The sequence below is a fragment of the Pyxicephalus adspersus genome, chromosome 11 (genome assembly GCF_032062135.1).
Source record: "Pyxicephalus adspersus chromosome 11, UCB_Pads_2.0, whole genome shotgun sequence".
Taxonomy (NCBI): domain Eukaryota; kingdom Metazoa; phylum Chordata; class Amphibia; order Anura; family Pyxicephalidae; genus Pyxicephalus; species Pyxicephalus adspersus.
In genome coordinates this window covers 5,824,662-5,840,054 of record NC_092868.1, presented here as the reverse complement: position 1 = coordinate 5,840,054, position 15,393 = coordinate 5,824,662, and the positions used below count along the sequence as shown (strand labels likewise).

The window sequence follows — 15,393 nt, the reverse complement described above, 5'->3', positions numbered from 1 at the left end:
CCCCGCATTATACTTATTTCAGAGCACTGAAAGTATTGTTGAACTTACTTTGTCCAGACCTAATCAGCGATAAGTAAACCTTGGTGTTGTTGTGTTTTCTTCTCTCCGACCGCCTCTGTCACACCATTCTGCTGTTCAAATCCTTCCACTGCTCTGAATAATCTTTAACTAAACAGAAACTGGGAAGAGAAGCAGAACTACACAGCAGGGCGGTGTCCAGAACGACTTTAACCTTTTCTAGGGAGTAGATGGGAGGGTTTCCCGATCTTATCGTTATATTTGATTACCGTGGGGCCAACCCAGGTCTGGTGTACAACTGGAGACACCATGGGCCCAATATATTTACATGTGTACAGGGGAGGACATAGGGAGGTGCAAAGTGTGCCACTGCACAGGGGCCCTCCTTAGCCAATATGGATATATATATATATATAAAAATATATATATATGGGTCATGGTGGAGGTATTAGGGGCATCTGGAGGTGAATCTAAAAATGGACAGACCCTTTACTTGTAGGACAGTGGAGAGCTAATAAATAGTCCTCAGCACTCGCCCCTAGCAGCACCGGGGTCCCAGGTTCCAATCTCAGCCAGGACATATTCCACGTGGAGTTTGCATGCTCGCCCTGTGTGGGTTTCCTTCTACATCCCAAAAAGAAGGATCATTATCATTACAAATCCCATACCAGAAGGATCATTAGCTCTCCCCACAACTGGCCCTTAAACTATAGTAGGGACATTAGAGCGTGAGCTCTTCTGCAAAACAGTCACATGACTATGGAGTGAAAAGTTATATATTGGCACTAAAAGAACAAGTGGTGAGAAAGGGAAAGAAAAAGGTTAGAGGCTCAAGGTCATTCAAAGTTAATTATGTATTGACATATTTCAGATGCATATATAATTATCCAAACATCAGTATTTGGCGTATCTCCAGTTCTGTTAACAGTCACAGAGCTGGGATGAACAATGCTATACAATATGCACTAACAGAAGTGATTTGTAAATAATTGTATTTCTGTATATGCCCCGACGCGTTTAGCCATGGTTAGGCTTCTTCAGGGGTTCAATACTGTATACAAATTATGGTCTATACATATAAAACTGTATACATTGAAAGGTACAGGTTATTATGGTAAACTGTATGAAGAAACATTCAATTATTATAATACTACATTTAGTGTCAGAGAGGAGAAACATAATTAAATATTATATTGGAACTGACATAGTTGATAGTAGTGGTTATCGAAAAAATATAGGTACAATATATATAAGAACTAAATGTAGTATTATGTGCAACAATAATGTATTGTATGTTTTGAATAATTATGTATGAATCTGAAATATGTCAATACATAATTAACTTTAAATGACTGAGCCTCTAACCTCTTTCTTTCCCTCTCACACCGCTTGTTCGTATTTGCACCCTTTAAAGAGGGCGGCTCACACGTACACTCTTTGGGAAAGAGGAAGATTTTCTACCCCAGTGTTGGCACTATATAAATGCATATTAAGAAGAATAAATAGATATCTAAATGTGTATGGGTGCACAATATATTGATTGAAGGATTAAAAATTGGAGCTGAGCTCTCTTTATATGGGCCAATCCCAATAGTGACAACAAAGGACCCCCTGCATATTGTGTGCTGAAATAAACACTCGATTAGGGCTCGATTTATAAATTATTCCCCCAGTCAATTCCTCTGAAATTGGTGGAGGTGATTTTTATGGTCATGTCTCTCTACAAGTTTCCTATTAAAACAATACCTCCTTCTGCCACCTAGTGGCTAATCATCAAAAGTGCACAGCTGGCACAAGAAATGAATAGTGATCATTCAATAGTGAAATATCAGTGAATTGAAGAGCAGACACACCAGGGATTTTATTAATGAAAGCTGCAGATTGGACACTTTATATATAATATTAGGATAAAAAAGACAACAAAAGTTTTATATATCACATATTCGTATTTAGGTTTATTTTATTTGTTATAGAATACAAGTTAAATATAAAAAGTCTCCAAACTTCCATCCAGTATAAAATATATAATACAAAAAGGTGATATGGAGGTTATAAACATTGTAACAAGTACAAATATCTATATACATAGTAGACAATGAGGGATATTTAGGAGGGTTCAAAGGGGAACTCCTCTGCTATGCTATAAATATTTACATTTCTGTACATGGGGACATGGGGGGAATGTGGGGACATCATTTGACATGTGTGTGTCTTGCGGATCTGGTTGTAGGTTGACCATTGGTTGTACAGATAGCTCCTATTGGTGGTTTCCCAAAATGGCCAGCAGGGGGATTCAGGTCCGGCAGCAGTACCCGCACCCCTTGTTTCGGCAGCATTTGCAGCAATATGTGCAGATGTGAAGACCGGTGTGCCGTTTGTCCCGTAACAAAAGCTCGGAGGGTTCCTGCCAGGGAAATATAAAGAGTTAACAGGCTGAATATGAAGATCTGATACAAAAAAATTGGTATTTTTGACCACCCAGTCCTGAGATATATATATCTTGTGACACACAGCAACAATTACAGGTCTTGTCCCTCCTTCAGACTGTGAATGGGCAAGCAGAAGAATGATGAGGTTATCTCCCTGTCACTCAGCACTGCATGAAACTGATTGGCTCTTTTTGCTGCTTCTCTCTCCCTCAATCTTAGCTCTGCTGTACAGGGACTAACTCAAGAAGATGTATAGAGATAGATTAAATTATTCTGCCAGCTGTAGGCCCTGGTGACAAATTGTCGGCAACAAAGTTACTAGAAAGGGCAATTCAAGTATTCATCTTTTTTTATGATGTTACTCCCCCTGCTGGCCAGATGAAAAAGATGCCACTCCATCTCAATGGCAGGGGAGATACAGCACCAGTGGGAGAGTTTTCTGGTGGTTTTTGTGACACAATGGAAATGTACATATCAAAAACCAAACTGAAGGGCCACCTTGGTATTAATGGGGAATCTGCAGGTGGTTAACGCAGTCCTCCAGGGCTTTGTGCACAATCCCTTTTCAGATTTTACATTGGAATAGTTTTTAATGTGGACTTCACAGTTGGACTCTTTAATCTTAACTCTGCAACTGCCAAAAGGTGACCATGGAAGACCTTTGGTGTGCAGAAGATGACACCTTATGTGTCAGGAAATCTGCAGCTCCCTATGCCGTCAGCTGGTGGCACTGTGGTTTAGTGTGCCTTGCATTTGGCCTGCTAAACCACAGTGCCACCAATAGGCAACAAAGGGAGCTGCATGTCTCCTGACATTATGGTGGATCTGCATTACTGGCCTTGTATACAAGAATGTCTAGTGATCGCTAGTCACCAACCCCTTCCTGAAATGGTTACATATGGTTCATTGCACATTGACTTAGCATGCCATTATCCAAACTCCTACATTATACATGCAATCATCTTACAGTACCTACCTGCATGTCTGCTGTTTCCATCTGGAACGGAGACAGCTGGGCTGCAGAATCCACATTTTCATTCTAAAAAAATAATTTAAAAAATTATTATTTCTGTGAATTTTGAAGATTGTTTCACAAAAGGCCCATTATGGAGCCATGATAGCTCAATAGCAGCACTAAAAGTTCAGTTGAAATCTCTGCCAAGAGGCAGCATGGAAATTTTTGGATTTCCTTCCTCCCACATTTCAAAAAATTACAGGTAGTCTAAAAGGCTGCCGCCTAAAATTGGGGAAATGTCAAGGACATAGGACTAGGATGGGAACATTAGATCATTAGGTCCTTACAGGGACAGGTAGTGATACGACTATGGACTCCATGAAGAGCTCTGTGATATAACAATGCTATATATTTCTATATAAACATGATAACAATAGGAATTTGGCAGCTAAGATGTAGGCCAGGGATGAGGAAGGAGTAAATTGGACAAGGTTTTAGAAGATTCTTTGCTGAACAATCCAGAATAAAAGCATTTCCATTTTTGGTTGGGTTTGATTAAATATCCAACTTCGTCTAGTCTATTGTATGTAACGACCACTAGCTATACCAGGGTTGTCCATCTCTAGTCCTCAAAGATTAGGTCTGCCCATATTCGTAGTATTTGCCCAATTGGGTAATTTCAATAGGCTATGTTTGAAAGAAAAACTTGGCCTGTTTGTGGCCCTCAAGGACTGGAGATGGTTGGCTTGGAGCTACACCGTCCACTTTATTATTAGTATGGACTTATCTGGAATGTTCAGGTCAGTGTAGGGGTCTCGTAAAAAACTTGGAACTGAAAAACCAAAGAAGGGCAGCTATAAACCAAAGGGGCCTAGAAGAGCTCAGCTATGGGGGAAGATAAACCAATTGGGATGCCTTACTGAGTCAATGAGGAAAATGATCTCCTTACAAAATTGGGCAATTTGGTAAGCTCAATGGACAATTGGTAACGTAATGCCAAAAGAACCTACATCATTCTTCTAATTCGGTGTTTCTCGACCACCATCCTACATTATTCTTCTAACTCGGTGTTTCCCGAGCTACACCATCCATGACTACAATACTAGTAAGGACTTATGTGGAATTTTCAGGTCAGTGTAGGGGTCTCGTAAAAAACTTGGAACTAGAAAAACCAAAGAAGGGCAACTAAAAACCAAAGGGGCCTAGAACAGCTCAGCTATGAGGGAAGATAAACCAAATGGGATGTCTTACTGGGTCAATGAGGATAATGATCTCCTTATAAAATTGGGCAATTTGGTGAGCTCATTGGACAATTGGTAACTTGATCCCGAAAGAACCTACATCATTCTTCTAATTTGGTGATTCTCGACCTTTATAACATGGCGACCCTTGAAATAACGTTCAGCTCTTCAGGGAAGCCCTTTTATATTTACTATATTCACAGCTCACAGTATATTAGCATGGTGGTCAGCCAATACCCCTTACATTGCTGGCCATTGGGAAGAAGCTTACACATAGCCAAAAAAATCATTGGTGGCACCAAACTGACCTGGTTGGGAAACACTGACCTAGATGTCTACCTATTGCCTATCTATGATTGCACTTACCTCTCTGATGTAGGCACATAGTCCTCGGTGGTAGGTGGCGGTGGTGAGGATGAGAATTAGGCAAAGAACGATGGATTTCATGTTCATGGTATCTTGAGATGACCCAAGTGTATGTAACAGGTGAGTTCAGCTCTGTGTGGTTTATCGGTCAGGACAGAGCTGTATATATGGACAGTTCCCAGCCTGGAGGTCACGCAAGGGGTCACTTTTCTGATAATCCATGGCGCCTTCTGCTTGTTTATTTATTTTCTTACGGGCAGAGCCAGCATTGCAAATTCCGTAATGTTTTCCAGAAGTTATCACACAATGCTGAATCTTTTACCGTAATAGTCCTAGGATTTCACATGTGGGGAAATTCTGGAATGTAAGATGATCATGGAGGATGGGAAGGGGCTGCAAGGTTATATTGCAATTGTACAGGACTGCAGGGAGTCTTCCTGTTCTGTAATATTGTGACGGTGAATAAGTAAAGACGTAAAGCTCAAAATATTAAATACAATTATTTATATAGATTTATATATTATATCTTTTTCTTCTCTTTCATATATACTGATCTTTGGCTATCTGGATTGGCCAGGCCAGTATGACGTATCACCCGCAAATCCCCTGACCCATCCTAGGTGCTACACTGTACACTATTTTCACCTTTTATCAACAATTATTGCATCTCAAAGCTGCTGATTTCCTGTGGCCACTTTGCAGTCACTTTCTGCCTACATGCACTCCAACAATGGCTGAATTGCTTTTCCTAAGTTTGGTTTCCCAATGGTGACAACAGTGGGCCATGTCTGCTAAATGTGCATTAGAATGGCCAGTTGTAGTTTCCATCAGAAGCCCAATTTATGTTGTGATAATAAAAGAACACAACTGGGCATCGGACAGAACATTGTCACCTTATATCAGGAACTACCTAAAAAGGATTTTCATGGCAGGATCATCATGTATTATTTGTAATGGATCCTAACATTAAAAAGATGAATTACCTTTCTTCTTAAAATTTGGGGATCATGCAGAGCTTTATTGCAGAAACAGGCAATGTGTCCTTCTTACCCACCTGATCACTGTTCTCATTTGTCAATGGCTCAGTGCAAGAATTCGGGATACCCAGCACAGGCTTCTCCTGCAGCTGCAGGGACTCAATGAACTCCTGCACGCCTGCATGGGAGATACATCATCCTAGCTTAGCCAATCAAAATGGCCAAAGATTCAGAAGAAGGAGGAAAGCGGCTGTGCCAGTGACAGAACAGGTAAATGCAATGATAAAATTGCGATCAGCCAGGTTAGGTTATTTTCTTGTAGGAGGGACATTTCCTGCCCTTCCTGCAATAATTTTTCTACCTGGCTGCAATTTTTTAATATCCATTTTAAAATGTATTTTCATGTTAAGGCTTTTATAATTTAAGTGTTGGGTTTGCATGTTTTTTTAGTAAAGATTTCTGCTAATGGCAAGCTCCTGTAGCACGATGCTAGTCACCCCACCCTCCACCACCAAAAGAGGTGATTGGAACTTTTTGTCACCTAGATACAAAAATAGCCCTATGAGTCACAAAATGTTCAACTTTATTGTGCAAACATTCGCCACCTTTGCTGGTGGGGCCGAGACTGTGGTGCAACCAATTGCCTTCGGGAGACACATAATCAGTTGGATGGAGTCCGTCTGTCTGTGGTGCCACATGGTCTCCAAATAAATAAATAAACTGTTTTTTGGGAACTCTCAGGGTTCATTAGAGAGAACAGCCAAACAAATATCATCATGAAGGACAAGGAACTTTCAAAACATATTGGTGTAAAGTTCTAAAGCGACAAATGCTAAAGTCTCTTATTTTCCAGGTAATCATCCATTTCCAATATATAGAAAGAACATGGAAAGAACCCCAACCAAGTCCCATTTGGACATTTCCAAAAACAATTAAATAGAGATAAAAAAAATTCAGAACTTTCTGACCCTTGAAGAGCACTTTATGATTGCCCAAAGCCAACACTGCTCATGGCCAATGGCTCATGGCATCAATGGATCATTGGTGGTGGTGGCATCATGCCATGAAGATATGATGGCCCAGCAGTTATTAGGGCCCCAAATCAGTTTCATTTTTACATTATACTCTGAAGGGCTAAGCCCTTGTTGGGACCCATTCATGAAATGTGGGTCAAATGACCACGAGAGTGTCGGACTTTGATTCCTCAAGGCGACTCCATTAGTTTCTATTGTCCTTCACTGACTTTGGGTTACCAAAGCCAACAGATACAATTGATATTTGTATGGCACATTGTTCTGATGTATAAATGTGTGTGGCTATAACAACGATCTTTAAAAATACCCACAGATACCTGGTTGGGATTGAGGGCAAGATGGTTGAAGACAAACACAGAGCAATTCTAAGAAAAACACATGCTTCAGCAAGATACTTGAGACTGAGCCAAGTGTCATCAACAGCCTGAATGTCTTGGAATGGTCCAGTCTAGGTCCAGACCTCAATCCAGATGAAAAGCTGTGCATTGAACCCCACCAACAATCCCAATCCTATGTGAGAGCTGGAAACTTTTTTTTTTTAAGGAATAGATACACATTTTCAGGTCCAAAAAAACTTGTAGATTTAAGGGCAATCAGGGAAATAAGTCTCTCTAATGTGAAAAAAATCCTTTCTTGTTGTCACCAGAACAAGTGTCCCCTAAACAGGAAACTGCCTTTTAGGCTGGAGGGGGGCAGGGCAGGAACCTTCGTCTATAATGCTAAAGTATTGCACATTTCATAGAGGGGGGTGCACTTTTGCCCCTTTGTCTTGAAGGCTTAGGGACCTTGTTTTTGCGTTGAGATCAATGGACTCCTGGTAGGTACCATCGACTGGTATTCTGCACCTATCATTTAACCATGCGGCACCCCAGACGTATATATGGATAAAACACTCAGCACTGTCAGCGAAATCCAGCGAAATCTTAGGGTCTGTTTACTTCAGGCCGTCCAATGAGTTATAGATAACACAGAAGTATTGAAACCTAAGTCTGCTAAGCTTTTGAAAAGGCAGCACACAGTAATGGGAGCCGTTTAGTGTCTAATATTTTTTTCCTATATTATATTATTAAAAAAAATGTGTTTGGAAACATTTTCAGGTAAGTCCCAACTTAATCAAGCTATTTCTGTCCAGTGTAGTTCCAACTTTCACCCATAGGGGTCCCCACTTTATGTTTGTAAGAAGTGTCTATATACAGATCATGGGGATTTCTCTTTAGAGAATTTCCTAAGAAAACCAAACAATCATTGCGGGTTAATTTTCACATGAAATTACTGGAGAGGTTACAGGAGGTGAACTGTTACCGAATATTCTGCAGAATACATGAGAATGAGACAAGGTTGAAAAATTCCACAACCTCATTTTTAAAGATCTTTACCATGCAGGTGACACAGATCTGCATTATTTTGTGATTCACCTCAATAGCACTTACCTCCTGTAAAATGGATTTATTCAGCATCCTAATTCTCAAAAGAAAGAGTTAATTAAAATGTTGACACCAAAAATAACATGGAACTTTCTATAGGAACCTCTAGGGGGCACTGTGTCTTCCCTTTAGACATTAACAATTCTTGTGTCTCCTTTTGCTCCAGCAAAGGAATATCTACAGCTCCAGGCTTCCTGCACATCCCATATTGGGGGCTGGAAGCGCAAGTCTTGTAGAGGCTGTGGGAGAAGTCTGTCCCCTAGTGGTGAGATCTCTTCATTGCATGTGAGCTTATCTAGAACTCCATGTGATCACTAAAATCCCTTCTGTTCCTGCATTTAAAGCTAACCTGTCACCAAACACATGAAGGCTGACTTTGCTTCTGAAAATGTTAATTTGCCTGGCTCTCATGCCCTCCCTCTAATGTGCTTTAGGTTATTGTCCCGAGGAGGACTGTTACCTTTTCTCTGAGTTTCCTGATCTGTCCTGATTTAAAGTTTAAGCAGTCATGCATGTGTTCAGATACATGTGTGTGTGTTCAGATTATCACTTGTAGAAGTCGTGACGGAGTGACAACGTAAGGGCACAAATGGGAGACAGAGGCCAAGTGTTGTCACCTATACCAGGAAGTCCCCGATTGAGTCCCATCATGGTAGGATTGGCAAGATATATTTTATTATTTATTTATATTTTATTATATATTGAATTGTGACTATCCCTAGCACCCGTATTGTACAGCTCTGCATACCAGTGAGCTTGCTTTGTTGATATTTGCTCAGCACTCCTCTATTGCTCCATTGAGTTTAAAGCTACGAGGTCACCTATTGACCAGATCTGTGACTCTAAATATCGTTTCTTGTTGATTTTTAACAGTGACTGATCTTACGCAGTTCAGCAAGTCAGCATTCCGAGTATGCAGCTAATACACACAAGATGAAATTCCCAAGCAGGCTTGCAGGCAAGGTTGGAGGTTGTTATGGTAAAATCTGTTACTGGTCTGAGTGCTATTTAGGTGATATTGGCATAGACAAGGGGGGGCTAAAGAGCATAGTCACTCCCTTTGCAGCTACCAATTTTGGGGGGAAATGTAGGTGCAAGATCACAAGACTGACTAATCACATGACTGATCACATGACTGTGAGACTGTGAGATCACGTGACTGTACCCCAACAGTGTATTTGTTCTGAGAGCACGCTGGGTTAAAATTCACATCTCATGTGTACAGTCATGTGATCAGTCTCATGATCTTATCATCATGACCTGCAATTCATTTTCTATTGGCTTGAGTTCAATTAAGAACCAGAAGGGAACCGGCTGAGGTGGGCACATCTACAGTGCTGGACTGAGTGGTCCAAGTTGGGGGGTCCATTGAGGTGATTGGATTATCCCAACTGGGCGGTCAATGAAAGTGATTGGGGGATCTTAACTGGGTGGTCCATTGGAGTGATTGGGAGATCCCAACTGGGTGGTCCAGTTGAGGTGGGCACATCAGCAGAGCTGGGCTGAGTGGTCCAAGTTGGGCAGTCTTTTGAGGTGATTGGATGATCTCAACTGGGCGGTCCATTGAAGTGATTGGAAGATCCCAACTGGGTGGTCCAGTTGAGGTGGGTACATCTTCAGTGCTGAATTGGGTGGTCATAACTTGGTGGTCCATTGGGGAGATTGAGTGATATCAACTGTGTCTACTGAAGTGATTGGATGATGCAAACTGGATGGTTATTGGAGTAATTGGGAGATCCCAACTGGATGGTTCAGTTGAGGTGGGCTCATCTGCAAAACTGGATTGGGTGGTCCAAGTTGAGGTCTATTGCACACAAAAAAGGGACCATAAATGGCTTAATATTTGCTCGGAGATGGTCTTTAATAGATCATGGAAGCTCCATTGAAGGCAATGATATATATTAACTATTCTCAACCAGGGTTCCTCCAGGGGTTCCTAGGGGTTCCCTGACCCCTGCCTGATTGACCTCGTATGTGATGGTGACCCCCATTGTTTTGAGGCCAATACCATTTAGCAGAGTGGGTCACATGACACCAGATTTGACCTATCTGTAAGGGGGCACGCTTTCTTACGACCTCCAACATAAGATATATTATTTCTGTTGACCTTCCATGATTTAGTATTTTAGTAGTAGTTCCCCAAAATATGAAAATTATATTAGGAGTTCCTCAAGACTAAAAGATTGATAAAGACTGAGAAATAGCCATGCATTGCCCCTTTAACCCAAGCCAGTAGATTCTGATTGGTCGCCCTTGTCCCTTTTACTCTAGTTCCCTGCTATGACATCATACATCACTTGTATCACAATGAAATCTTTATTGACACATAACCAGTCATACACAATAACAATAAAAAGAAATATTTCTGAAACATTATATACAGAACAAGAGAATATTGTCTATGTACAAAGCAGCGTACTTTACTGTACAATAAAATATCTATAAATACTGGAGGGGAGGTCAGTATAGAAGACTCGAAGGGAAGGCCGGGATATTATAATTGATACATTGTTGCCTGACCAATGCCACGCCCCCTTCATCTGACCACCAATAATGTAACTCCATGGGAGGAGCTTCTCTTGCTATTGGTGGTTAGAGCAGAGAGGGGCGACAGAGGAACAGGGCTGGGCGATAGGGGGATGGTGGTAACTAATTAATATTGGGGAGATATTGATCATTTACTTATCTACTTATTGAGAAGCTTTAGTCTTTGATTTTAGCCCTGATGAAGAGGGGCCCAAAAGAGCGTGTGGGCTTTTTCTAATAATGTGGATAGGAAGTTCAAATTGTGGCTCCCCCTCGAGGGGAAATTATTCAATTGATATTGTGTGAAGTTCCCAGCACTATCGTCCTTCTAATCCTTTAATTCCCAGGAACAGGGCTGGGGTGGCCGCCATATTGCAGAACTTCTGGAAGGGTTCAGGTCCTGCAGCACATCCCGCAAGACTTAAGATTATTGCAGCAGTTGCAGCAAAAGCGGCAGATGGACAGGTGGGAATGACGCTTGGTTCTGAACAGGGTTTCCTGGAAGAAAAGGATGAACGTCATGTAAAATGTATCAAAACCCAAAATATAACAATAATGAGGATCACTATATAGCCAGATGGGGCTCATGAGCTGATATATGGATCCGGCAAACCTGGAATGGATTTCCTAAAATTAATTTGCTATTAGTTGGCAAAGGTTTTCAATCCTGGACCGGATACACTTCAGGTTCACAGAATCACTCAGGTTCTCCCTTGATATTCTATCATTTCCAGCCTTGGAGAGATTTGATAAATCAGATTGTTCTTTGTGATTGAATCACATTGTTCTTATTAGCAGTGTTGTCTAAACTGATGGCACTTGGCCCATGTTTGTTCTAAACCTGTGATTGTAGATCCTGCAGCCAGATTTAGGTGGTTGAATTGGTGGTGGGTGTGGATTTTATTCATTTTTTTTAAGTTTTAGGTATGCACATGGTGGTGATCAGTACCATGCTCAGAAAAACTTTACAATAGTTGAGAATTATTGCTATTCTTTTACGAATTAAAAAGTCAAATTCTACTGACAATCATAAATTGGAATAACCGGGCTGATTTGCCCAAATTGGATTTTATATTGATGCAATTCACTTCCCATCCCTACCACCAGGGGGCTCCCCAGATCTTTAGTTATTATATAATAGGAAGGGCAGTGACACCAAAGCTTAACCTTGCACTCGCTGGAACTACTAATTTTAATGGGGGCAGATCTACACCACTCCGTAGAAAATGATCTCTAATTGCAGCTGATGTGAAACTGATTCATAAAAGAAAATGTCCCAAAAGTATAAGATACAATAAGACTCACCTGTAAGCTGTACTCTTCCTGTTGTAGATGATCGTCAGCTTCCATTACTTCACTATTCTAAAAAATAATAATAATAATATGATTAATATTTATGATAGATCAATAGCTAGCTATGTATCAGCTATAGATAGATAGAGAGAGAGAGATAGAGAGAGAGAGAGATCCATAGAAAGATATAGGTCAATAGATAGATATAGACAGAAATAGATCAATAGGTGTATATATAGAACCATAAATAGATATAGATCCATAGATAGATAGATAGATAGATAGATAGATAGATAGATAGATCAGAGACTAGAGAAATAGATCAATATATATTTATAGATTAATAAATAGATATAGGACCATAGATAGATCAATAAATAGAAATAGATAAATATAGATTAATAGGTATACATAGAACCATAGATATTGATCCATAGATAGTAAGATATAGATAGATATAAATCAATATATAGTTATAGATCAATAGATATTTCTGGATTAATAGATAGATATAAATCAAAAGATAGAGATCAATAGACAGATATAGATAGTTAGACCAATAGATAGATATAGATCAATAGGTGTATATATAGAACCATAAATAGATATAGATCCATAGATGATAGATAGATAGAGATAGATAGATAGAGCAGAGACTACAGAAATAGATCAATATATATTTATAGATTAATAAATAAAGGTCCATAGATATATCAATACATAGAAATAGATAAATATAGATTAATAGGTATACATAGAACCATAGATAGAAAGATATAGATGGATATAGATTATTAGATAGAGATCAATAGACAGATATGGATAGTTAGACCAATAGATAGATACAGATCAATAGATAGATCCATAGATAGTTTTGCTCACCACATTCAGGGAAGCGCTATGTCCCCGTTGGAAGACAGTGGAGAGGATGAGGATAACACACAGTGCGGCAGCCTTCATGGTTGGTGGATGTGTCACAGGTGAGCTCAGTCAGTGATCAGGGCCTCTGGCTCTCTGCTGGGACAGTTCTGTATTTATAAGGATCCCGTTCCCGGGGTCACACACGAGGTCACTTTTGCGATAATTCCTGGCGTCAGGAGACTTTCCGTCCTTATCTCTTCTGATTGCTTGTGATTATCTCTACCTTTCCCTTTTTTCCATACAAGTGAGCTGGGACAGTGAGAATAACAATGTGGCATGTTCCTAATGATTGTCATTTTTTTTATTTTCCTATTTTGGTAAATTAATTTAAACAAGGGCAATATCTGGGACTATTTTTCGTTAACCTCTAGATAAGCCTTTTTCAACCTTTTTAACATGGGGAACCCGTGAAATAACTTTCAAGGAACCCTGGCTATAATTACTATATCCACAGCTAACAGTATATAAACATGGTGGTCAATAGGAAGAATTCCTCATACATTGCTGGCCTTTGGGAAGATTGTCATCCTAGCCAAAAAAGATCATTGGTGTCACTTAAACTGATCTGGGAGGTCCAAATTGCTCAAGGAACCCCTAGGAACCTCTAGAGGAACCTAGGTTGAGAAACACTGCTGTAGATGATCTGTACTATTATGGATCCACAGGTACATTATAAAGAAAAAAGTTTGAGAACATCTGATTGTTCCACTACAATATGACCAAAAGTATGTGGACCTCAAATAAGGGAGCTCAGGTGTCCCCAGTGGTGGGTCCAATGAATACCTCAGCATTTAACAACATAGCAGATATTTGTGCTCTACCAACCTTGTGGTCACAGTTTGGTGAAGACCTTTTATCTGTTCCACTGTGACCGGCTCCATAGACATTGTGGGACCAGTTGTGGAGGAGCTTGAGTGTCCAGCACAGAGCCCTGACCTGACTACATACCATTGACAGGAAGGCTGACTGTAGGTCTTCTCATCTACCTTATGAAACAGTTCCTTTTCTCTTCCATTATGACTGTGTACCATGCCAACTCCATAAAGACATGGCTTGACCAGTTTGGTATGAAGGAACTGTAGTGGCCTACACGAACCCTGACCAGTTGTCAAGGAACTTGAGTGTCCTGCACAGAGCCCAGACCTGATCCCTACTGAGGACCTTCGAACAGGAATGTTATTTGCAAGCCAGGTCTTCTTATCTACTTTGTGGTCACAGTTTGGTAAAGGCCCTTTCTTTTGTTCCACTATGACTGTGCCCTGGGTACAAAGCCAGCTTCGTGGTAGGACCAGTTTTGGAGGAGCTTGAGTGTCCTGCACAGAGCCCTGACCTGACTAAATACCATTGACAGGAAGGCTGACTGTAGGTCTTCTCATCTCTTCCATTGATTGTGTACCATGCCAACTCCATAAAGACATGGCTTGACCAGTTTGGTGTGAAGGAACTGAAGTGGCCTACACAAAACCCTGACCAGTTTTGGAAGAACTTGATTGCCCTGCACAGAGCCCAAACATCAACCATACTGAATAACATTAAACAGAAAAAGTTTGGTGAAGACCCTTTTCTGTTCCACCATGACCCTGGGTATCAAGCCAGTTCCATAAAGACATGACTTGACCAGTTTGGTGTAAAGGAACTTGAGTGACCTACACAGAACCTTGGCCAGCTGTGGAGGACCTGGTCCTGACACCACCCCTACGCAATGACTTTGGTATGAATTGGGTTAATGAAGAATTTAGGAGTAAAAATTAATTTACACATTTTCGTAATGAATCCTGTGTGATAAATGCATACATTTTGGGTAAAAGATTGGTGAATCCTGGGTGAAAACATATACATAGTCTCCATAGAGTATTTCGATGTTTTGCTGAGTAATGATTCAGGTGAGACTTGCTGGGTGCGATCCCCCCCCCCCCCCCCTCTGTGTGTATCAGGCTGAAGTCCAGAAGGACCAGGCTCCTGGGAGTCGGCCGTTGTCAGACGCATGGGCGCCAGAAGTTGGCAGGCTAGCCGCTGACCTTACAAGAGAATGACAGAGGGTGAACGGGAGGAGGGGGATGTCCTGGCCCGGGCCTGTGACAGCTATGAGCCCATCGATAAATCATTTTCTGCTGGAAATGTAGATGACAGACAACAAGGCTCTTGGCAGGAGTCAGCAAAATGCGATACAGATTCACCTAGCAGATGGAATACCAATAAAAATAAATTC

General features: G+C 40.8%; 2 protein-coding genes across 2 annotated transcripts in view; both read right to left on the bottom strand.

The window, feature by feature from the left end:
• The window catches only part of LOC140340631 (NACHT, LRR and PYD domains-containing protein 6-like), a 20,552-nt gene extending 20,368 nt beyond the window's left edge, over positions 1 to 184 (bottom strand). The window contains exon 1 of the mRNA XM_072425937.1: positions 49 to 184. The gene's annotated coding sequence lies outside the window, so the exon portion shown is untranslated. The remainder of the gene's footprint in view (positions 1 to 48) is intronic.
• A 1,760-nt stretch (positions 185 to 1,944) lies between these two features.
• HAMP (hepcidin antimicrobial peptide) lies at positions 1,945 to 13,301 on the bottom strand. The gene is made up of 7 exons (XM_072426778.1): positions 13,146 to 13,301; positions 12,276 to 12,332; positions 11,366 to 11,468; positions 6,064 to 6,164; positions 5,010 to 5,135; positions 3,424 to 3,486; positions 1,945 to 2,422 (listed from the first exon to the last, which is right to left on the bottom strand). The coding sequence occupies exons 1-7, from the start codon at positions 13,221 to 13,223 to the stop codon at positions 2,312 to 2,314; spliced, it is 639 nt and encodes a 212-aa protein (XP_072282879.1). The 5' UTR covers positions 13,224 to 13,301; the 3' UTR covers positions 1,945 to 2,311.
• Between the last annotated feature and the right edge of the window lie 2,092 nt (positions 13,302 to 15,393).

Coding starts and splice junctions, on each gene's coding strand:
- HAMP (XM_072426778.1), bottom strand. CDS start 13,223: ATGAAGGCTGCCGCACTGTGTGTTATCCTCATCCTCTCCACTGTCTTC. Junction 5,136..6,063: donor CAAATGAGAACAGTGATCAG/GTGGGTAAGAAG, acceptor ACACAGAGCTGA/ACTCACCTGTTACATACACT. Junction 2,423..3,423: donor TGGAAACAGCAGACATGCAG/GTAGGTACTGTA, acceptor TTTCCCTGGCAG/GAACCCTCCGAGCTTTTGTT.